Genomic DNA, 24,470 nt, shown 5'->3' on the forward strand with positions numbered 1-24,470 from the left:
CTGACTGGAAATGGACTAAAGAAATTGACTAAAATGTATGCTGATATTAATGTATGTCAAATGTGAGTACATATGTCTTTGTAAAGCACTTGATATATACTACTATATACTACAACTATATGTTTTTGAGTGATTCCTTAGTCCATCAAATGGCAGAAAATAGTGAAAAAGTCGACAGGTTCCAAGAAGACCAAGTACTGTATTTTAAATTACAATTACATGAATCAAACATCATTATATAGGGAAAGCTGGAACAAGAAAATATAATACATATTTTTCTAATTGAATAACTCAACGTAAAATGTATAGAGATTTATTTTTCTGTTATTTCTTTTAGCTTTAAAGTGTTTAACCATCGAATTTCTCCGTGCGCGTTTTCTCTCCTTTGTCCCACTTCGCTTTCCTTACAAACAAAGGGGCGGGAACATAGAAAGGTCACGGAAGAGGTGCATGCTGGGAAAACACGTGTAGTGGAAGACCAGAGAGGTATGGCTACAGTTTTGTGATTATTGTTATTTTTAAACGATGTTTCAAACACATTTCTCATTATATGTTTACATATACATGCTCAGTGTTGTGTGCATTTGTCAGCTGCTGTCTGGTTTTCCCGCCGTTACTGTTCCTATTCACTATTTCGGACATATTGTTTACATGTTGACTGAAACTGAAGCAAAGCGCAGGATTTCTGACATTTAACCATGCATTTAACTCAGTTTTAACATTTCATTTTTAGATAGCAGAAGTCAAAACGGCTCTATATTTCTCACAGTGAAAAGACTGGGTTTATGTTGTTCATTACATGCTCACTTAGTGATCCAGTCACAGCTTCAGTAATACCTAACTATTTTAACCATTATAAGTGGTTTAAATACATTTACTTAAGTACTACACTTTAGTAATGAATGTGTTCTTTACTAGTGTTGCATGCATACTATTATACAGTGGGGCAAAAAAGTATTTAGTCAGCCACCAATTGTGCACGTTCTCCCACTTAAAAAGATGAGAGAGGCCTGTAATTTTCATCCTAGGTATACTTCAACTATGAGAGACAGAATGGGGGGAAAGAATCCAGGAAATCACATTGTAGGATTTTTAACGAATACATTGGTAAATTCCTCGGTAAAATAAGTATTTGGTCACCTACAAACAAACAAGATTTCTGGCTCTCACAGACCTGTAACTTCTTCTTTAAGAGCCTACTCTGTCCTCCACTCGTTAACTGTATTAATGGCACCTGTTTGAACTCGTTATCAGTATAAAAGACACCTGTCCACAACCTCAAACAGTCACACTCCAAACTCCACTATGGCCAAGACCAAAGAGCTGTCAAAGGACACCAGAAACAAAATTGTAGACCTGCACCAGGCTTGGAAGACTGAATCTGCAATAGGTAAGCAGCTTGGTGTGAAGAAATCAACTGTGGGAGCAATTATTAGAAAATGGAAGACATACAAGACCACTGATAATCTCCCTCGATCTGGGGATCCACGCAAGATCTCACCCCGTGGGGTCAAAATGATCACAAGAACGGTGAGCAAAAATCCCAGAACCACACGGGGGGACCTAGTCAATGACCTGCAGAGAGCTGGGACCAAAGTAACAAAGGCTACCATCAGTAACACACTACGCCGCCAGGGACTCAAATCCTGCAGTGCCAGACGTGTCCCCCTGCGTAAGCCAGTACATGTCCAGGCCCGTCTGAAGTTTGCTAGAGAGCATTTAGTTGATCCAGAAGAGGATTGGGAGAATGTCATATGGTCAGATGAAACCAAAATAGAACTTTTTGGTAAAAACTCAACTAGACGTGTTTGGAGGAGAAAGAATGCTGAGTTGCATCCAAAGAACACCTACTGTGAAACATGGGGGTGGAAACATCATGCTTTGGGGCTGTTTTTCTGCAAAGGGACGACTGATCCGTGTAAAGGAAAGAATGAATGGGGCCATGTATCGTGAGATTTTGAGTGACAACCTCCTTCCATCAGCAAGGGCATTGAAGATGAAACGTGGCTGGGTCTTTCAGCATGACAATGATCCCAAACACACCGTCCGGGCAACGAAGGAGTGGCTTCGTAAGAAGCATTTCAAGGTCCTGGAGTGACCTAGCCAGTCTCCAGATCTCAACCCCATAGAACATCTTTGGAGGGAGTTGAAAGTCTGTGTTGCCCAGCAACAGCCCCAACACATCACTGCTCTAGAGGAGATCTGCATGGAGGAATGGGCCAACATACCAGCAACAGTGTGTGAAAACCTTGTGAAGACATACAGAAAACGTTTGACCTCTGTCATTGCCAACAAAGGGTATATAACAAAGTATTGAGATGAACTTTTGTTATTGACCAAATACTTATTTTCCACCATAATTTGCAAATAAATTCTTTAAAAATCAGACAATGTGATTTCCTGGATTCTTTCCCCCCATTCTGTCTCTCATAGTTGAGTGTATACCTAGAATGAAAATTACAGACCTCTCATCTTTTTAAGTGGGAGAACTTGCACAATTGGTGGCTGACTAAATACTTTTTTGCCCCACTGTATGTGATGCTGATTTGGGTCATTCTGCAAAACAAGTACTCTTACTTCAGTTTCTAAGATTTTCAACGACATAATTACTCTGTAGCTATGTTAGTTTGGCAATAAAGAACCTTGAGTTATTTAAAGTATATTTGAATGCAGGATTTCACCTCTAACAAACAAACTTTACACTGATGTATTGCTACTTTTATTTAGGTTAATCTGAATATACCCCCACCTTATTGTCTTCAAGTAATAGTTTATTTTGTTAAATGTAAAAGAGGGGTGTTTAAAACTCATGTGACAAGCAAGACTGCTTAATTATTTCCAAACCAAATTCTAAAAACAGTACAAAACATAGGTTTAAGAAACGTTGTTCTGGAGTGACCTAAACAGTTAATTGATTGTCTCAATAATCTTCAGTACATTAACCGTTTGTAGAGGATAATCAATACTAGCTAGCTTGTGTTATAACAAGGTTTATAGAAACATACATATATTTATTTTCAGTTCTTGAATCACTGTTGTCTAGTTTTCACCATTACTTAAATCAATACTTTTTTCCAATAACCTCTTCAGGATATGTGTATTAAAACATGCTAACATCTTAAATGTACGGCTATATAATCATAAGCTTGAACGTTTGGTGCACTAAATACACACAATCTTCTGTGATAAAGACGCTCATACACATGATATAAGAAAGAAGCGTAGTGCTTGTTGTCCATGTGACTAATCCAACAATATGTCCTTTCTCTATTGGTCAGGTGACACGTTCAGTTTGCCACCATGTCGTCCAATAAGAAGGGCGGCGATGAGCGTTTCCTCCGGGTTCAGAAGGACCCCAGGTTTTGGGAGATGCCCGAGAGAGAACGCAAGATCAAGATCGACAAGCGCTTCCAGTCCATGTTTCACGACAAGCGCTTCACGGAGAAATACACGGTGGACAAGAGAGGCCGACCCATCAACCAAACCTCCACCGAGGACCTGAAGCGCTTCTACAACGTCTCCAGCTCAGAGGACGAAGACGACGATGAGGAGGGTGTGAAGAGCAAGAAGGTGGCAGAGCGCAAGAAGAAGAAAGAAGTGAAGGAGAAGCTGGTGAAGGTGGAGAAAGAAGTGAAGAAAGGAAAAGCAGTGAAGAGCAAAGACGTTAAAGCTAAAGGACCGCCGCCTGAACGAGGGGTCAGAGTCATAGAACAGGGTGAGTAGATGTCTCTGAGGCTCATATTCACTGATCCAGGCTGAGGAAACGAGCACAGATTCAACTTAATAGATAAGAAGTAGGTTTACACATACAAGGAATTTGCCTTGGTGTGTAAGGTGAATAAAATCCATAACATAAACATAAACACAGGTAAAGAAGAGAAAAAGTAAGAAAAACAACAAAAAAAAGATTTAAAAAAACAACTATTATATGTTAAGATATAGAAAATAATTTACATTTAATCTGGATATCCCAAAAATCTATGTACAGTATTCTATGACAACATACTCAGAGTAAAACAATAAAATATGTGCAGTATTGATATGAAAAGGGGAAAGATGTGCAGATACTAAGAGAGGTAGCTCGTGTGAAAATGTGCATGCATTTCAATAGATTTCATGCAGGAGGAAACCAACAAAAAAAAACTATAAAATTGAAGCAAGAGCTTTAGATTGAAAGCCTGGTTAAAGGTGGGGTAGGTAATTCACTTCAGAAACACTTTTTGTTATATTCCATGGAATGCTCTTAACATCCCGATAGCAATTAATACATGAAATGCTTTGACAATAAATACATAACAAAAATGTCATCTGTGGAAGCCGTTAGGGAGGCCAGCGATTATTCGAATATTCGTTACGGTCTCCATAATCTAAAATGATTTTAAAAATTCGATTTCATTTATATATTTTTTATTATTATTTATGTTTTGCTTTTTTCTGGCTTAGTTTCAACCAAAATATAGACTAATGCTAATAATAGTAATAGTATTAATAATTGTAAATGGCCATTGGTCACACCACCAGTTTGTTTTACTGTAAACTTGGAGGAAGCGTGGAGTACTTCGTGACCACAGAGTGTGAACGTTGTGATCAGCTGTTTTAGCGCAGTTCTCCAGTGAAGGGGGGGGGAGTCTCCCTCCGCTGCCGGTTGGCGTAGTTTTGGCACAATTCCGTTATACAGACCGACGTTAACAGCAACCCTTTTTTTTTTTCTCCTGCGGGGGGGGGAGGGGGGCGTCGAATAATCGATTATTATTCGCCAGGGCTGTCCGATTTTCGATTTTGATCATGGTCAGTTTCTGGCATCCCTAGGAGCCGTAGTACTGTAAAAAGCACGACCAATCATCTGAGCCGGCCCGGCTAAAGTAACTGGATGGCCTACCTGACTGTCAGCCTTCCATCTGTGCACAAACTTATCTCGTGCCCTCATTGGTCATGTGCACGTTGGTGTGTGATGGAGGAGGGGCTCTGTAAGGAAGTCTGAAGGAAGAGGCAGATTTTTTTCCGGTTGTGTAAATTCTAGCGCACTCGAGCTGGTTTCTCCAATCTTACCTACCCTACCTTTAAAGGTGGGGTAGGTAAGTTTGAGAAACCGGCTCGAGATACACTTTTTGTTATATTCCATGGAATGCTCTTAACATCCCGATAGCAATGAATATCTTAAGTGCTTTGACAAAAAATCCATAAAAAAATGTCTTCTGTGGAACCCGTAATACTGTAAAAAGTACAGATTGCTGCCCTATCTGTCAGCCTTCCATCTCGTGCACGCACAAATGTATCTCGTGCCCTCATTGGGCGTGCCGTCATTGGGCGTGCATTGCAGCAGTACTTCAATGACTCACCAGCAACAGGCGGCCACTTTCACCAGTCTGCTGACGTCATGTGCGCGTTCATGTGTGTTGGAGGAGGTGCTCTGTAAGGAAGTCTGAAGGAAGGGGCGGATTCTTTTCGGCTGTGTACTTTCAAATGTTAGCGCACTCGAGCCGGTTTCTGAAACTTACCTACCCCACCTTTAATACAATATATGATGTTGTGGTGCAACAGGTTTCAATTGTGTCCATAAGGGTCTGTTGGATGATGCAGGCAACGAGCCCAGATTCAACATTACAACTTAATTTGTTTCTGAATAGGGCTGCACGATTTTGGGAAAAAATGTAATTGCGATTTTTCTGATAAATATTGCGATTGCGATTCGAATTGCGATATTTGTTTTTAAGCTACCCAACGGAAGTTTATTGTAAAATGCGGCCATATCTCCGACTAGGAAGGTCGTATCAACGTACTCCCGTCTCTAGCACCCCCGCAGCCCGAGCTACGAGTGAAAGAACTAAACTTACATGAAACTTCCGTTGGGTTGCTTTAAAGTCAAGCTTCAGTTTAAGATTCACCCTGTAATAGAAACATGTGATGGAGCATTACTAACCTGACTCAGATGGTTTGTTTCACCAAACCATCGAGGAGAGCTCCATTGGAAGCCATTTGGAAAAGTATTGCAAAAATACTTGGCAGGTGATTGGATCAATCTGTCTATCACCTTCTATCATGGGCCACTTCTGATTGGTTAACAATGGCTGGTACATGTGGAGCACAGCACTTCTGATTGATGTGGATGACTGAGACACAAGAAGAAAAAAATGTTAAAAAAGATCGCAGGCTTTGCGATTTAATAATCGCATCATTTAAAATCATGGTTTCGATTTAAAATCGATTAATCGTTCAGCCCTATTTCTGTATAATGTTTTATTTGTGTATCAACATATTAGACATCAATAATAACATTGTTGGTCCGCCGCCTGAACGAAGGGTCAGAGTCATAGAAGAGTAGATATTCACCCATTCAGGCGGAGCAAAACAAGCACAGATACTATTAACCCCCTGAGACCCACATAGGACATTTCCGTTTTTGTATATGTTTGTGTTTTGGCTATAAAATTGTAATTTCTTTGCAGTATAATCAGGTGTTACACATCCCAGAAATCAGCACAACCTCAGCTAATGATATATGTCACTCATTCGAGACTTATACACACTATAATAGGGGGTATTTGTCCATAAATAAATAAAAAACGGAGCTTGAATCTTTTACTTATTTCATTAAAAAGAACTGCTAACCATAACATTAAAAGAAACATTCAACACAGACATTTGCACACATTTATTATCATTGTATCAGAACTGATTAGAAGATTCTAACTGATTCTGTTCATTAGTTATGCCCATTCTTTTGGGCAGTGTCCATGAGCGTTCTTTTGCCAGGAATTGTAATTTTTTGGAAAACCAGAACAAAAACTCTAATATTGAAGCCAGACCTCTCTAGATTGAACGCCTGGGGAAATAATGGCCCAATCCCAAACCACGCCCTACAAACAGCGTGTTTCCTGACGGACACACACAGCATTGAGTCCGGTCAGGTAGGGCAGCACGTGAAGTCAGCACCGATGCAGACTCGCTGTTTGAGGGCTTGATAGCCCACTCCCCCTCCACACTCGTTGGTTTGGAACAGCACTTGGTGGTTTGGGATTGGGCCAAAGTGTATGTTTTTGTGGTGCAACATGTTTCAGTTGTGTCCATGAGGGTCTGTTGAGGATTCAGCATTACAACCTAATTTGTTTCTGTATAATGTTTTATTTGTACATCATCAACATATTAAGCATTAATAATAACATTGTTGTTGTTTTAGTATCTGCGCAGAGAACTGATCAGACATTCTTGAAGCCACTTCCTCAGATACTGAAAGGTCAGCATATTTATGACCCTTTTTATTATTATTTCCTTCAGACGTTGAAGAGCAAGATGAGGAGCCGGAAACTGCAAAGAAGGGAGACGTTGATCTGGGAGACAGCTTCACAGACGGAAGTGAGGAGGATGACGATGATGATGATGATGATGATGATGAAGAGGGGAGTGATGTTGCGAGCGGATCCGATGAGGAGGAGTCCGGTTTGGATTCAGACAGCGACAGCGAGCCGGATCTGGCCCGAGGAAAAGGAAACGTAGAGACCAGCTCTGATGAAGATGATGAAGAGTATGTGAACGCCATCCTGAAGAAAGAGGAAGAGGAGATCGAACACGACTGGGGCGAGCTCGCTAAAGACGCTCTGAGGAACGACGAGGTGAGGGGGGGGTTAGGGGCTGCTGGGGGGAACTCTTCTGTCTCACGTTTAAAAAAGGATATATGTTTATTGTCATCATGCAAAATACTCTCACTGCAGTGTCTTCATTTAAAAACGGCACATCCCATATCAAAACTTTTAACCACTTTAGTCTCGATTATCACTACCAAATATAATAAAATGTGTTATTATTTTAACCTTTACATAGCATTTTGTCTACATAATGCAACAGCTGTATTTCTGTTTATCATTTTATTTTTAAAAAACACAAAAAAGTGCAATACTTTCTGTAAACTAAATACAAAAATGATTTTTTTTAAGACGTGGATATGTCAATGCAAGAACATTGATTTCCATTAGTTTTATTTCATTGTGTGCAGGAAACTAGGAAAAAAGCATTAATTGTCTGTCTCCATGTGAGTGTCTGTAATTTGGCGACACAGCTTGGTATAGACTTAATATTGGAGCTGAAGTTCAACTTAAAAAAACTCACACCCTTCCAACATGTACACCTTTTACATTAACACTGCTATAACAAACACATCTGAAAACATAAAAAGCTGAACATCTCCCTAGTGATGCCGAGGTGTTAACACTCATTCACTGTGTGTGTTTTCTATGAATGTGTGTGTGTCAGGTTTCTGCGCGGCTGGGCGTCTGCAACATGGACTGGGATCGGATGAAAGCCAAAGACCTGCTGGCTCTGTTCAACTCCTTCCTCCCTAAAGGAGGCGCCGTGCTCTCTGTCAAGGTAACACCGTTTATAAGCCAAACTAGATGTACAATAAAGTGTGATATATATATATGTATATATATATACAGAAAAATATAAAAGGTGAACAATAAATAAATATAGAATAGAATTGGGAGGGATGAAACCCCTCTTTAATGGTCACACATGCAGGGCACACAGCACACACAGTGAAATGTGTTCTCTGCATTTAATCCATCCTAGTACCAGGAGTCTAGTACTAGGAGCAGTGGGCAGCTAGTGCACAGCGCCCGGGGAGCAATGGGAGTGGGGGGGAAGGGGGATCTCCGGTAGCTTGCTCAAGGGCACCACGGCAGGGCAGGAGGTGAACTGGGACCTCTCCAAGTAGCAGTCCACACACCATATTTTAGGTCTGGTCAGGGACTTGAACCGGCGACCCAACAGCTCCCAGTCCAAGCCCCTACGGACTGAGCCACTGCCGGATGTAAATATGTAATATATTTGCATATGTCATCACTATTAATGCCGATAACTTACACAATAAACGGCACGCATATCACACACAGCATGTAGCACAAGCTAACACACAGCATGTAGCACAAGCTAACACATAGCATGTATCACAAGCTAACACATAGCATGTATCACAAGCTAACACATAGCATGTATCACAAGCTAACACACAGCATGTAGCACAAGCTAACACACAGCATGTAGCACAAGCTAACACATAGCATGTATCACAAGCTAACACATAGCATGTATCACAAGCTAACACACAGCATGTAGCACAAGCTAACACATAGCATGTATCACAAGCTAACACATAGCATGTATCACAAGCTAACACACAGCATGTAGCACAAGCTAACACACAGCATGTATCACAAGCTAACACACAGCATGTAGCACAAGCTAACACATAGCATGTAGCACAAGCTAACACATAGCATGTAGCACAAGCTAACACATAGCATGTAGCACAAGCTAACACATAGCATGTAGCACAAGCTAACACATAGCATGTATCACAAGCTAACACATAGCATGTATCACAAGCTAACACACAGCATGTAGCACAAGCTAACACACAGCATGTAGCACAAGCTAACACACAGCATGTAGCACAAGCTAACACACAGCATGTAGCACAAGCTAACACATAGCATGTAGCACAAGCTAACACATAGCATGTAGCACAAGCTAACACATAGCATGTAGCACAAGCTAACACATAGCATACACACACATTACATGCAGCTCAACCACACACAATTGCACAAACAACCAGCAAAAACTTACCTCGTAGGCTGCTAGTCACCTAGAGGGGCAGATCACTTAGGCTGCATCTTTTTCCTTTAGTTTTCTTTTAACATCAAGAAAGATCACTAGATCACTGCGTGGCTCTGGAGTTGCGATTGCCAAGTACAGCGATTAATAAAACAGGTGTAACGCATACAACACCGCAGATTAGTTCCGCCTCTATTAGCGTTGCACATTAAAGATAGGAACCAAAATACAGAGTGGAACAAATGAATAACAGAGAAAATGAAGACCGTTACAGATAGCATCTTCTCAAAGCGGTCTGGTGTGGATAAAGTCTAAATAAGGGCACTTTTTAAACAGGTGAATGTTGTCCGTAGGAGCATTAAACAGCAATGCATTATGGGTTTTATTGTAGATCTTCCCGTCAGAGTTCGGGAAGCAGCGTCTGAAGGGCGAGGAGACGCAGGGACCGATGGAGCTCAAAGCTCTTCCCGACGACTCGGAGGACGACAACGAGGAGGAGAGGTAACACACAGCGCGGTTTATCGCTGAGACTTACTTACATTAATATAAATCATATATTTTAATCAGTCAGCTCACACAAATCATAACTCCCACGTTCCTCTTGGTGTAATGAGAAAGGTAGAGCTAACTTGAATTGCTTTATATTCTGCTGCTGGATATTTTAACCTATAATTATACCTCAATATTTGATTAATATTTTGTATTAGCTCATCATCTCAATCTCAAAAGTAACTAGTAACTGAAACTAGGAGAATATGTAGTCGAGTTACTTTACACCAATGGAAAGTACAGCGATTAATAGGTATAATTCAGATTATGTTAGCTTTGATATATGTATGGTCTTGATTTGTTTTTGTTTTTGTGTGTATTGTATGCACTTAAAGGTGGGGTAGGTAAGTTTCAGAAACCGGCTCGAGTGCACTAACATTTGAAAGTACACAGCTGAAAAGAATCCGCCCCTTCCTTCAGACTTCCTTACAGAGCACCTCCTCCAACACACATGAACGCGCACATGACGTCAGCAGACTGGTGAAAGTGGCCGCCTGTTGCTGGCGAGTCATTGAAGTACTGCTGCAGCTGCAATGCAGGCCCAATGACGGCACGCCCAATGATGGCACGCCCATTGACGGCACGCCCAATGACGGCACGAGATACATTTGTGCGTGCACAAGATGGAAGGCTGACAGACAGGGCGGCAATCCAATAGCCGTAGTACTGTAAAAAGCACGACCAATCCGTTTAGCTGGGCCGGCTAAACGGATTGGTCGTGCTTTTTACAGTATTATGGCTTCAACAGATGACATTTTTTTATGGATTTTAAGTACACAGCCGAAAAGAATCCGCCCTTTCCTTCAGACTTCCTTACAGAGCACCTCCTCCAACACACATGAACGCGCAATGCACGCCCAATGACGGCACGAGATACATTTGTGCGTGCACGAGATGGAAGGCTGACGGCTAAACGGATTGGTCGTGCTTTTTACAGTACTACGGCTTCCACAGATCCTCGAGCCGGTTTCTCAAACTTACCTACCCCACCTTTAACTATGCTTTAAATACACCATAACAAAAATGTCAAAAATAACTTTATATGAAGTGATAGAGTTGTAGAGTCAAAGTAACGGGAGAGCAAGACAATTAATATGAAGGTAACAGGCCAATCAAGTTCCTTAACTAAAGCCATAACTAAAGTGATATTGGTGTGTGTGTATGATTGGTTTTGTTTTTATAATGATTCCACCTTTTTTTAAATATTTTGCTTCACACCAATCTTATATCAAATGTTAATGTGTGACGATGGAGTTTCTCCTTTCTCCATGAAATCAGGTTAACTTGTGGCATAAATTCAAACTCTGCTTCTACAGGCTTGAGTTTCCTTCCTCTGTATCTGATAAGTGTGTGTGTGTGTGTGTGTGTGTGTGTGTGTCCTCTCTCAGAGGTTACAGAGAGAAGATGCGTGATTACCAGTTCAAGCGGCTGAAGTATTTCTACGCTGTTGTTCAGTGTGATACTACGGACACCGCTGCAAAGATCTACGAGGAGTGCGACGGCTACGAGTACGAGAGCAGCTGCTCAGTGCTGGACCTACGGTGAGAAGAGGTGGAACAGTTCAGATCTAACTTGCTGAAAAAACAATGATTTTGTTGGGAAAATACTGAAAGTCCTCTTCTAATATGAGAGTCACATGATAACAAAGGTATCCCAACTGCAGCTGTGAACATGACAGGATGTGTGATTACCGAGAAGAGCATCAGGACTGTTTGAGGCATATGATAGCTATGTGATTAACATGATGATTCAGCCTCTATGGAGATAGACATATGACAAGCATGCTCATTTCTGACGTGGAGCTAATCTGAAGTAAACATTGAATACTGCTTTATATTCCTCCATCTTGTGACTGTGTAATTCCCTCTCTTGGATATCAGCATGTGAAGGACACTGTTCAGGAACTAGTTGATGCTCTGTATGTGATGACTACTTCCATTCTGGAGAGGATCATAAATACATGGATCCTGATAGTGAAGATCAAGCCGGTGACCAGTGATATTGTTCTAACCCTTTTAGGTTTATTCCTGAGGGAGTAACGTTTGACGATGAGCCCAAAGACGTGGCGACGGATGTGAACCTCGCAGTGTACACTCCCAAAGTCTTCACCTCCTCCGCCAACGCTACGTCAAAGGTAAGAAGACTCAGAGTTACTGTAGTAGAAAATACTGCATGGAGAAGTCAGAAGGAAAGGGCAACAGAGCGATTAATTGTAATGTAAAATATTGAGAAACTCTTAAAACTGTCTTGGTTTTAATTTGATGCATACCTTTTTTAAATGGGTTTTTCAACTACTATCTTCCTGACTTTCGTATAGTAAAGTAAGTGTTTGTGCACAGATATTTCAACATAATCGTCAGGGCTTTCAGTGTTAACGTCACATGTGTTCAACCTTCAGGTGCAGCTGACGTGGGACGAGACGGACAACGAGCGAGTGACGGCTCTGGAGAGAAACTTCAACAAAGACGAGCTGCTGGCCATGGACTTTAAAGCTTACCTGGCCTCCTCCAGTGAGGAAGAGGAGGAGGAAGGAGGGTTTGTGTTTGGAGAGCCGGAGAGTGAAGACGATGACTCGGCAGCAGAAGAGGGTGAGACAGCAACTAAAGACGCATTCATGTGCAGGAAACTCAGAGATCATTTTTGTCCCTGAAGCATAACGGCCCGTCTACACTACAGGCATCGAAAAATGCTTTCAACGCTTCGCCCATTCACTTGAATGGGGTGACGTAGAAGATTTTGAATCTTCGCCGAACTGCATTGTGGGGAGCGGAGCATGGCTTTGCAAGCATCGTGAGCATCAAAAGTTGAGCAATGTTTAACTTTTGATGCTCCCGATGCTTTCGAAGCTGGCATCAGCCAATCAAATCCCGTTTATGCAAATCCCGCCAGTACAAGCGCTAGCCAATCAAACCGCGTGCAAGCTGGGAGAGCCAGACCGCAGTTCATTTCCTCATATTCCAAACGAGAAATTACGGTAGCAAATCACCCGGTTCTTTCCGACCAGAACTATTAACGGGATACAAACCGGAGGAGCGAGGCATGGAGGGAGGTGGCAGAGACAGTGGGTGAAACTGGTAGGTTTTCGCCTGTTTGGGGATTTTATATCCAGTTTATTATAATAATAATAATAATAATAATAATAATAATAATGCATTAAAAAAATTTATTAGAGCGCTTTTACAGGTGCTCAAAGCGCTTTACAAGTACACATTACACATATTAGACCTGTAAGAGTCATTACTCCGGACATTACCCACAGGAGCAAATGCGGGTAGAGTGTCTTGCCCAAGGACACAACGGCCTGACGCAGTGGCGGCCGAGGCGGGATTCGAACTGGAGTTCACCAACGCCCCTTGATCTGATGACCACTGCGCCAAAACCGCCCGTTTACTTCGTTTTAACATTGCTATTGCTTTGTATGTCGGGGGCGGGAGATTCATGTGATTGGTTGTTGGTCGCGTTGCTCGCAAAAAATCGCCAAGCTTCAGACACGCCCAGCATCAAGATTTTTTGATGCCTGTAGTGTAGACGGGCCGTTAGACTGTTAAACTCTTGTGAAGTCTCACCTCTGATACACTGCTGATTGATACAGTTTTTACTCAGTCGGGGCATAAAAGGTGTGTCCTCACACACCACCTCGAGGTACCCATAAACTCCCTTCTTTCTATACTACCTCCATTAATCAATTTACATTATGTATCTTTACCTGTTAGTTTATCCCTTTAGATGTCACAGACCTGTTAATGAACACACCTCTGAAACCTATGGGATTTAATACCCGTAAAGCACTGCCGCCGTATTTCAGATCAAACGATCCTGGCGACCTCCAATGTGACTTACTTTTTTCTGCAACAGAGTTGACCAGGAGGCCTATGAGGATCTTAGTTTCCTTTCACAAGTGTGAAGAGGCAGTTTTATTTATACGCTTTACAAGTTATATCACACCACACAAAATAATAAGTTTTGCTCGAATGTATCTTTACATCGAACCTAGTTTTTTGCTCGGGTGTATCTTTGCTAGGGTTGCAAAGGGGCGGAACATTTCCGGTAAATTTCCATGGGAAGTTAAACTGGGGAATTTTGGAAATATTCCATATTGGATTTATGGGAATTAACTGGGAACTAACTGGGAATTGAGGATAATGTAATCAGATTGTGTCATATCCAAGCATAAATATAAACATTTTGTTTTGTCATAAGAAAACATCCATGCAAAATTATACAATTAAAAAAACATGACATTTCAACAGATTGATTTGTAAGTAGAACAGAACAAGTTTTAATTATTTTATTGAACAATCATTTGTTTCATTGAAGAACAAAAACATGAATGTTGAGTTAAATATTACTCATTCCCAGGGGCGGACTGGGACTAAAAATCAGTCCGGGACTCCGCCGGCCCACCTCAGTACCGCAAGTAAATTGTCGACGGGGGGGTGCTAGTGACTTATTCGACAGGCCCACTTTAGTACCGGCCCATCGGGATTTGTCCCGAACGTCCCGATGGCCAGTCCGCCACTGCTCATTCCTCATAAAAAATGAACAAAAAAAGGGGTGTGGTCTCAATAGCCATGCTGTAATCAGTGTGCTATGTGCATGTGATGGAGGAATGGCATGGATATTCAAGTGCACTTGAATGGCATCGGTTTGTTTTATTCAAGATTATGCTAAAATTACTTTCCCCAACTTTATTTAAGTTCCCTATGAAGAGCCAACCTTCCATTTTGAAAATTCCCGTTTATTCCCTTAAATTCCTGTAAATTCCCGTTAATTCCCATGGAAAGTTTCCATCTTTGAAAATTCCCGGAATTTTACAACCCTAATCTTTACATCAAACCTAATTGGCAGAAATACAAAATAATAGATATGTTTTGCTCGGATATATATTATATCTGATCCGTCTAGGTTTTGCTGTACTACTAGTTAGCGTTAGCTAGTTTGTTAAGTCTTTTTCAAGAGCTGCTAAGTTGTTCAGTCTTTTTCCGTCTCCCGGGTGTCCTTTGTAGCCTCTTCCATCATGACCATCTATGACATTTTCGTTCCATCCGGCCCATGCGCTTCCCGATTTGTCTCGGACTTCTCCATAGCATTCCTCTCTTTCTGGGTCTGTGTTTCCACATCCGTCATCGGTGACAGCAAAATATGAGCTGTCGGAGTTGGTTTTGAAACATGTCACTTGGAGGCTTTTGATTCCCTCCCTTGTGTTGAATTCTTTCTCACCTTTATTCTGCCACATCATTGCTGAACGGTTATGTAGCGCTCGGTGCCGGTTTTCATCATACTCTCAGATGTAAGTTAAGTGGGGGAAACCTCTTTCCCCATAGCGGAATCCCGCGAGAGTCTCCCAGTTCTTTGGATTGGAGAAGTACCTGATGCAGCATTTATTGTATCCTCGGGTGGGACTATGGGTGCACAGCACTGCTCTTCCTTTGGTTCGTTCACCATTCGGATGCCAGTTATCCCAATCCTTCTTTTCTTGGAGAACGAACGGGTTGTTCTGGCTTCGGAAATAATTTTCCTCTGAAACGTTTTTCATCAGAGGTTTCGAGGCATCCCTTACTTGTATATGCATGGGAGGTTCTTCCTTGTCCAGCCATTTCCCGTATGCCGGATGCCTTTCTTTTGGGCAGATGAAGTAGTCGCCTCCCCATGTGCCTATCACCCACCCTGGCGGGACATTGTGTGATATTCCTACGGGCACCCCGGCACAGAGTCCTGCACGGGTCTGATTTTCAAGACTGAAAAATACCACCCGCAAATCACTTTTTTTGCGGGTTACCCGTTGGGTACCCGCGGGAGCAGGACTCTGCCCCGGCAACATACTCTCCTGCCCATGACGCGCATCGTTTTGCGTCTGCTGGGTCACATTTCTTGTTTGTCTCGTCTGTGAATTTGAAGGTGACTTGTTTTCTCACCTTTTCTTCATCTTTGTGGGGAGGTAGTGGGGCCTTGGTTCCAGGGTCATCTCTTCTTTGAGGAACGGTGTATTCCAATTGAACTTGGATTCGTTTACTAGGCGGCTCACCCTGGCTAGAGCTCTTGATGTTTGATGTGTTTTCTCGTTTCTTTTGGCGGATATTCAAAGAAGATTTGTGCGCCTCTGCCCTTTCCTCGTTCATCAGTTGGTCTCTGGCTTGGTGATCGAGCCAGTGTGATGACCTGACTGAGGAGAGGCGGGGGTCCATTTCTGGGTGATAGAATGACATTGGCACCGTGGTCAGGTCTGTCATGTTTTGGGTGTTGAAGCTGCTCCGTCTTCTTTATACTCTGTTGCCAACATCCTGTTTGTGTGAGGGAGTGCGTCAGAGCGTCCTCTTTTTTGACTGTGGTTTACATTGTGGTGGAATGTTCATCTCGATTGTTCCGGAAAGCGAGAGCTGTTAAAGCCCAAATAAGGATTTTCTATACATCCTGCTCTGTTGCTATTGTGTTTAAAGCCAAATAAGGATTTCCTTGTTTATACATCCTGCTATGTTGCTATTGAGTTAAACTATACGATACATGACTTTGGCATACAGAGTTTTAACACAGTTTTTAACATATTTAAGCTTTTATATAATAAAATACATTGTTCCATTTTCTACCTTTGTTCAACAACACACATCTATTAATTCAACATATAATAATAGAGTTTTTATTCCTCTGTACAGTATTTGACTTTTACATTCGGTTTTATATGTATATATTTATTAATAATAATAAAGTTTTGATTTTTATAGCACTTTTCATACAACACTTGCATCTCAAAGTGCTTTACAAAATGACACATCACAAGTTAAAAAGAAACAACAAGAAATTCCCCTCAGATTATTTTTTTAAGAACTTTAAAAGGTACACGCAGCAAAATATAACTTTTATTACATTGCATTTAGCTGACGCTTTTATCCAAAGCGACTTACAATAAGTGCGTTCGACCAACAAAATACAAACTTGAAGAAAACAGAATCATATAAGTACATCAGGTTTCATAGAGCAAAAACATTTCAAGTGCTACTCAACTGGCTTTAGATAAGCCAGTCCTTTATTAGTATATAAGTGCTTTGCTTATATAATTGCTCGAAGTGAAGTCGAAAGAGATTTTATCAGGTTAATAGACACAAGGAGGTAAAATGTATGATAATAAAATAAAATAAATAATGGTTTCTCTCTGACAGATAAGACACAAGACAACTGAGTCGATGCAACAATATAAAATATAAAACCTTCCTCAAAGGAATATTTGCCTTATTCCTGCATGTAACTTGCACCATTGTGTCTTTTGCGCTATTTTTAAAGCTATTTTACGCATTTTACCCCTTGTGTTGTGTTCGGGTCTCCCGTGACCCGTTTCAAAATGATATAATAACTACGCTCTAGTTTTTTGTATCGGAACAAGGCTTCTTGATATCCTCCACAACAGCTATATAAACACTACAACACAGATTTTGACCATTTTAGCCAAGTCTGAAGGTCTCTACAAAAAAAAGTGCATAATTTGGTGTTCGGGTCTGGGGAGACCTGGCAGAATTTTTTTGGGTGACTCTGGTCAAATTTGGCCCAATCAAGATTCATCTTTGACTTTAGACACCCCTCCCCCTTCATCAACTGTAACAATAATTTTTTCGCAACATGCACCTGGGGTGTTTCTCAATGTCGAGGAAGGCTGCTCCAGAGCCACTATTTCAAGCATACTACGTCATTGAGTGCCGCCGAAGGACTGTTCCAATGTCCAGCATACTTGGAATTCTACCGAGCCCGGCGTACTTCGTAGCGAGAAATGTCGAGGCTGCACATGTGTAGACTCCGCGGTCTTAAAATCCCCACAATGCTTTGCGCATGGACCAATTTCCCCAAATCTGTGGCGGAAAATGTAAGGCAGGGCCTCTCATATGACGCACACTTGCTCGCCTGTTCCACTCTTTGTTTTCCGAATGCCAGGAAGTATTCTTGCCTCACTTCTGAAGCAAGTGACTCGGAAGACATGTGCTACCAAGCAAGCGTACTCGACATTGAGAAACACCCCTGGTCTCCCCTCCCTCTCCCCCCACGGGAACCCCACCTTTCTCAAAGAATATGTACACTAACACTTGAACCTGAACACACACATGCACGTGTGCAATATGTGGTGTAATGTGTTTTGGGCCATAAAATAAAATTACAACAGGATTGTACGGTTATGAGTGCATAATAAGTTAGTTATATCCAATATTGGATGATAGTAAAACAAAATTGGTGTTTTGGACTGAAATAAGTCATGGGTCAAAATTGACCCGCGAACACCATGAACAGCTTTCGAACACAACACAAGGGTTAAACAAGTATTTTGCAAGTTGCATTGTTGGAGGAGCCTGGGATGTAAGATCTTTATTCGACAACACTACGCTCACAATATATCGTTTTGAATCCAGAAAATAAAAGCTGCTTATATTTAGTGGAACTTCATTCAAATCTGTGGGTTGTAGCAACAACATTGTTTATTTGAAGCAACACCAATAAGTTATAATTGTCTCTTTTTGTTTCTAGTTGTAGCTCAGAAGAAACCGGAGAAGGTGGTAGAGAAGAAAGAGAAGAAGAAGAATAAAAGCGAGGAGCAGATCTCGAAGTACAGAGAGCTGCTGAAAGGCATCCAGGAGAAGGAGAGGAAGCTTCACGAGGAGAAGGACATGGGGATGGAGATCACCTGGGTGCCAGGTACGAGGAGAGCTTCTTATCTCCACTGGGTTTACCCTATGCATTGTTTATTAAAGGGGTTTCTGAAAAGAGTAGAAGTTGTCTTATTTGCAGTGGCGACTGGTCATTAGGGGCACAGCCCCACCTAGTGTCAGCAGAAAGTATTAAAATAATAATTACAAATAATGCAAAAAAAAGACATCTTAAAATATATTTTACGATCATGTTTAATCATCTGATTCGTCTGTACATTGCTGTTATAGTCTGTGTTCTTCTAATTAGTTTCTACAGTGTGCCTATTGAGCCGTTTTGAGTGACGTGGGTCAAGCCCCTCTCTCACTGTCTAAGTGAATGGAAGCTATAAAAACTACACTGCGCATGCTCAGTCTTTTTCTATTCAATGTGTGCAGCAAAATAATGACCATAGGGGCACTGAGCTGCCATCCCCACCAAACGTCATCTCATAATTCAGAGAGCTGATTGTCTGTAAAAGTGTGGTGTGTGAAGAGGAGACGAGAGAGGCGTCCTAAAACCCGGAAGTAAGCTGCGCATTGTTTCCCTCGACAAAAAAGCAATGAGATTTCTCCATAGGATTTTAGAAAATAGCTCGAAATGAGATCTGTGGGAAACGTACCTGTTAGATAAATGCACGTTTTGTTCAGCCGGATAATATCCACATGTCTATCCTACTTTTATAATTTTCTAATCATAAATCTATCGATTAGATTTATGATAGACTTTTGAAACTACAAGAAGATAAGGAGGACAAAAAAGTATTAGAGATTTTTGTCCAGAAGGATAGGCAAATGGACTTCATCTTCAAGTCAAGGTAAGACCGCCATTGTATTGAAAATGGGATCTTACTAAGAGAGAACAATCCAATATTTAAATGATACAATTAAATGTTTTGGGTATCCTTTTGTTGAACTGTCTGTTTAAAATTAATCGAAGCATCAGACTAAAAAAGCTTTTGAAAATAATACTATATTTTGATTTAGGTCAACATATAATATTTGTAAACCTGAAGAGTCAGAGCCAGTGCCTCACCAGCCATGAACCTCACTGCACGTCACTGCAGAAGCTTATATATAAACATCTAAGGTTTTGTGCCCCACCACTTTTGTACATATAAAAACGCCACTGCTTATTTGGCTCAAAGGTGCTCGACAATTAATCGCTTCATTTGCAACCCAGCTTTATTGAAATCTTTCTTCTTTTAATATTAGTAATTTATAATTTTACCATGAACTGCTTTTAAAAAGACACAGATATTTCTCTCTCTTTGATTTTGGTTGTTTTTTGCTTGCTTAGGTGTGTAATGGTGCCTATAGAAACACTGTAAAAGGATTTGGGTTGTAAAAAAGGACCCAATAAATACATTTTAAAGGGGACCTATCATGCGAAATGCACTTTTTGATGTCTTTTATACATAAATATGTGTCCCCGGTGTGTCAGGGAACTCAGGCAGTGTCAGAAAATAAAACCCTCTCTCTTTTCCTCCGTACCCAAATCTCTAAAAACGGGGCTACAACGGAGCTGATTCAGATTTGCGTCCGATATGACGTAATATCGGAAATGTAGGCTACACCCACGGCACTATCAGAAACGTTGCTATCAGAAACGTTGCTATCAGAAACAATGCCCGACTGTTTTGGACGTAATATGGTCGGTGTTTACATTAGCATCGCTAACACTCAGAGCTAACTTGTGCTGGAGAGCATGTGTGTGAAGAAGCAGGAAGTAAAAAGGAACTCACCTTGTGGTATAACCGGCAAGAGAGAAAGCCTTTGAGCTCCAAACTGTTTCAGAGAGAACCCTTGATAATCCATGATATGGCGTTTCATCACGGCAGCATTTAGTTTAGACAGTAGCTGCCGGGTCCAGCATGAGCTCAGACCCCTCCTTTTTTTTTTTTTATCAATAATTTTTTTTAGCTTTATTCCCAAAATCAGCACTTTTGAAACAGGAAGTGAAATAGAGGGATATGAGGCATGGCTAGAATGGGTGACCTGTTTGGTATTTTGAGCAAAACACTTCATAGACATGTTTTTAATATATGTTTATATATCTGAGACCTATGCTATTGCCTAAAAATAGCATGATAGGTGACCTTTAAAATAAAAACTAATTTAGAAACGTTTATAAAATAAAGAAAAGAGAGAAATATCTGCAAGAAATATAAATATACACAAATACGCAAACAAATCCTAAATTGGGATCAATAAAGTACATCTTATCTTAACTTACAGCAAATATATATATATATTACAAATGACTCAATGAGATGCGCAGTATATTAACATTTGAAGTGAAAGTTGTGCTGTTTTAAGGAGGTACTGTTTGGCAAGCTTCACAGTATTACAATGAACAAGATGTGCGTTGCTTTGATGAATAAATGTTCCTTTAATTGTTAAAGTGTGATATCCTTCTACCTGCTCAAACGATGCATCTATCGGTCTATTGGTGTATGGGTCAGAGTAAACACTAAATGTTGTGAAACTCTTCAGTCAGCAGCAGTTATGAGCTGTATTTAGGTTATTAAATGTGTGTGTGATGTGTGTGCAGGGCTGAAGGAGTCGACGGAGCAGCTGGTGAAGAAGAAACTGGAGGGGAAGGAAACCCTGACGCCGTGGGAGGGCTTCCTGGAGAAGAAGAAGGAGAAGAAGAAGCAGAAGAAAACTAAGAAGAAGGAGGTGAGTCGACCTGCCGACACAAAACTGGAATCAAAGACTGTTAAACACCTGAACTTTAGAAAAAACATCCAGAACATTCATCTGTTTGCAACTTATATATATCAATATTCCAATTACTTGTATATAGACTATTCTGCACTATTTCTCCTATATTTCTTTTTTATGTACTTGCACTATTGTATCTGTGTTATTGTGTTGCACTGTTGGAGGAGCCTGTGACCTCAGATTGTCATCGTCATAACTACACTGTAGCTATGACGATACACGCATGGCGATAAAAGCCTTGAATCTCCTTGAAAGGTTAGATACTCTCAGTATATTAGAAATAAGGCGGCTTCAATTCCCTTATTTTTAGTAACTTCCTTGCCAGTTGTCATTATATGGTCGTCGCTTTTCTAGCACTGACTGAAATAATCCTCAGTCACAACTCGGCGAATCAGAAAGCAGCAAATCTGTCAGAACTACTGTAGGAACTCAACTCAACTAACTCCTAACAACATTTCAGTTTCCCCTAATGGTGTCTATCGTAGTTTTCTTCATCAGTTTTATACATTTCCTCTCCTCAGGGCGAGGAGGATGAAGAGGCTCTCAGTGACGACGAGCTTCCTCCAGACGTCGATCTCAACGACCCGTTCTTCGCCGAGGAGCTCAACGCTGCAGGTAATCAAAACGTATAAATTACATAAAAAATACGTCTATCAAAGAAGGGATTTGTAGTTTGCAGTTGTTTTACAAAGAGCTGTGTGTGTGTGTGTGTGTGTGTGTGTGTGTGTGTGTGTGTGTGTGTGTGTGTGTGTGTGTGTGTGTGTGTGTGTGTGTGTGTGTGTGTGTGTGTGTGTGTGTGTGTGTGTGTGTGTGTGTGTGTGTGTGTGTGTGTGTGTGTGTGTGTGTGTGTGTGTGTGTGTGTGTGTGTGTGTAGTTTAGTTTTAGTTATTACCTTAGGACGCTATAAGAGATGACTTCTTGAATGTATTTCGTTTCTAAGATAAGATGGAACTTTATTGTGTGTGTTGCAGCAGCATAAAGCAGGTGATACTTAGGACTAGGTGTCACAATATACCCGTATTGTCGATACAAATAATATTTAATATAAAATAAAATTGTTATACCATGTTACTGATCCATCGGATAATAAATGTATGCTTTTGTATAGTTCAGGTTTCTTACGGTCAACCTGGAAAAGTCATGGAAATTCAAAATGCTAAGTTATGGAAAACAATATTTTTCTCAAAGTTTTGGAAAAGTCATGGAAATGTAACTAAAGTTGCATCAAATATAATTTATATTTTATCTAATCGCCAACATAGTAATACTATAATGATAATAAATACTGTATCGTATAGTAATGAAACGTAAAATGGCATTTAACTGACGAGGTATTTTGCTGGTGAGAGATTTTAGTTGTTTTAGCGTGTAGAAGCTAGCAAGCTATTTGATTTGTTTTAGATAGGCACAACATGTTTCATATGCAGACCTTATTTTTCTGTTCCATGTTAAAATAAACCATTTTCAGTGGTACCGCTGAGAAAGAGTAATGTTTTTGGTCATGGAAAATTAGGTAAAGGTCATGGAGAAGTCATTGAAAATCATTGGTGAAAAAGTGTATGAACCCTGGCAGTTTAGGTTTCAGATTCTCCCCACATTTGTGAAAAAAGAGACAATAACAAGTTTTCTGCCACCAAATGTAAAGTTTTCTTCATTTGGCCGGGATAATCGTTTAGTGAAAATCCGATATCTACTCTGAAAGGTTTGGTATCAGTGTTGTTTGATGTGTCCGCAGACAAGCAGAAGACACAGAAGACACAGAAGGGGAGGAATAGGAAGAAGAAGAAGGAGGAGGAGCGCACACCAGAGGAGGAAGAGGAGCTGCAGAAACAAAAGGTCAGAGTTCAAATCCAACAGATCCACAGCGGCTCGTCACATCTGTGGTGAAGGAAGCACACTCTCAGCCATGATGCTAAACGTGTGTGTGTGTGTGTGTGTGTGTGTGTGCAGGCGGAGATGGCCCTGCTGATGGAGGACGACGATGACGAGTCGAAACACAAACACTTCAACTACGACAAGATCGTGGAGGAGCAGAACCTGAGCAAGCAGAAGAAGAAGAAGCTGCTGAAGAAGAAGGGCGAGGAGAAGCTGGAGGGAGACGAGTTCCAGGTCTGTTTAGAGATTTCATCGTGGGGTGGGATGTAGTCTGGGGAAAGACAGCTGGAGGAGTACTCCAGTAAAAGTTACATTCTGAAAAGTCATGTAGGGACCCAAATGTCAAAACATATTTATCCACTTTCGCTGGAGTTGTAATAATAATGTATACAATGTAATGTAATAATTACATCAGGTTTCATAGAGCCAAAACATTTCAAGTGCTACTCAACTGGCTTCAGATAACCAGTCCTTTGTTAGTATAGAAGTGCTTTGTTAGCAATTTAAGTGGATTACTTCACACGATAAAACAAACACTAATCCCTCTCCCTTCCCCTCTGTGTGTCCAGGTGGACGTTAAAGACCCTCGTTTCCAGGCCATGTTCACGTCCCACCTGTTCAACCTGGACCCCTCCAACCCCAGCTACAAGAAGACCAAAGCCACGCAGAGCATCCAGGTGGAGAAACAGAGGAGGCGAGAGGAGGAGCAGCGGCGCACCGAGGAGGAACTCAGCGCTCAGAGCCTCCCCAAAACACAGGGGGAGAAACGGGAGAATGACTCTGAGGGCGCTGAGACCACCTCGAAGAAAGCAATAGACCCCAGTCTGTCTCTGCTCATCAAGTCCATCAAAAGCAAAACGGAGCAGTTTCAGGCCCGGAAGAAACAGAAGCTCATGTAGGACTGAGACTCTTCCTAACATCACAGAGAAATGTCGACTGAGAAAGTGGACAGCTGTGTTTATTCCTTTTGTGTGTTTGTACAGGAAAACTAGTATGAGATGAGGAACTGTGCAAACTTTTAGTAAAAACGTAATCCTGCTATATCAG

General features: G+C 41.1%; 1 protein-coding gene across 1 annotated transcript; it reads left to right on the forward strand.

Annotated features, from left to right (window-relative positions):
- The first annotated feature begins 416 nt into the window (after positions 1 to 416).
- esf1 (ESF1, nucleolar pre-rRNA processing protein, homolog (S. cerevisiae)) lies at positions 417 to 24,469 on the forward strand. Its single transcript, XM_034197371.1, has 14 exons — positions 417 to 486; positions 3,279 to 3,715; positions 7,276 to 7,610; positions 8,248 to 8,361; positions 10,004 to 10,113; positions 11,550 to 11,702; positions 12,181 to 12,295; positions 12,560 to 12,749; positions 18,664 to 18,831; positions 21,376 to 21,503; positions 22,070 to 22,163; positions 23,284 to 23,384; positions 23,499 to 23,657; positions 23,993 to 24,469. The coding sequence occupies exons 2-14, from the start codon at positions 3,301 to 3,303 to the stop codon at positions 24,320 to 24,322; spliced, it is 2,412 nt and encodes an 803-aa protein (XP_034053262.1). The 5' UTR covers positions 417 to 486; positions 3,279 to 3,300; the 3' UTR covers positions 24,323 to 24,469.
- The last annotated feature ends 1 nt before the right edge of the window (position 24,470 follows it).

This window comes from Gymnodraco acuticeps, unplaced genomic scaffold (assembly GCF_902827175.1).
Source record: "Gymnodraco acuticeps unplaced genomic scaffold, fGymAcu1.1, whole genome shotgun sequence".
Taxonomy (NCBI): domain Eukaryota; kingdom Metazoa; phylum Chordata; class Actinopteri; order Perciformes; family Bathydraconidae; genus Gymnodraco; species Gymnodraco acuticeps.

Excerpts from the sequence above, each read along its gene's own strand:
- esf1 (XM_034197371.1), top strand. The coding sequence starts at position 3,301 with ATGTCGTCCAATAAGAAGGGCGGCGATGAGCGTTTCCTCCGGGTTCAG. Across the intron at positions 11,703-12,180 it reads TGCTCAGTGCTGGACCTACG|GTTTATTCCTGAGGGAGTAA; the intron begins GTGAGAAGAGGT and ends TAACCCTTTTAG. Across the intron at positions 12,750-18,663 it reads TGACTCGGCAGCAGAAGAGG|TTGTAGCTCAGAAGAAACCG; the intron begins GTGAGACAGCAA and ends TTTTGTTTCTAG.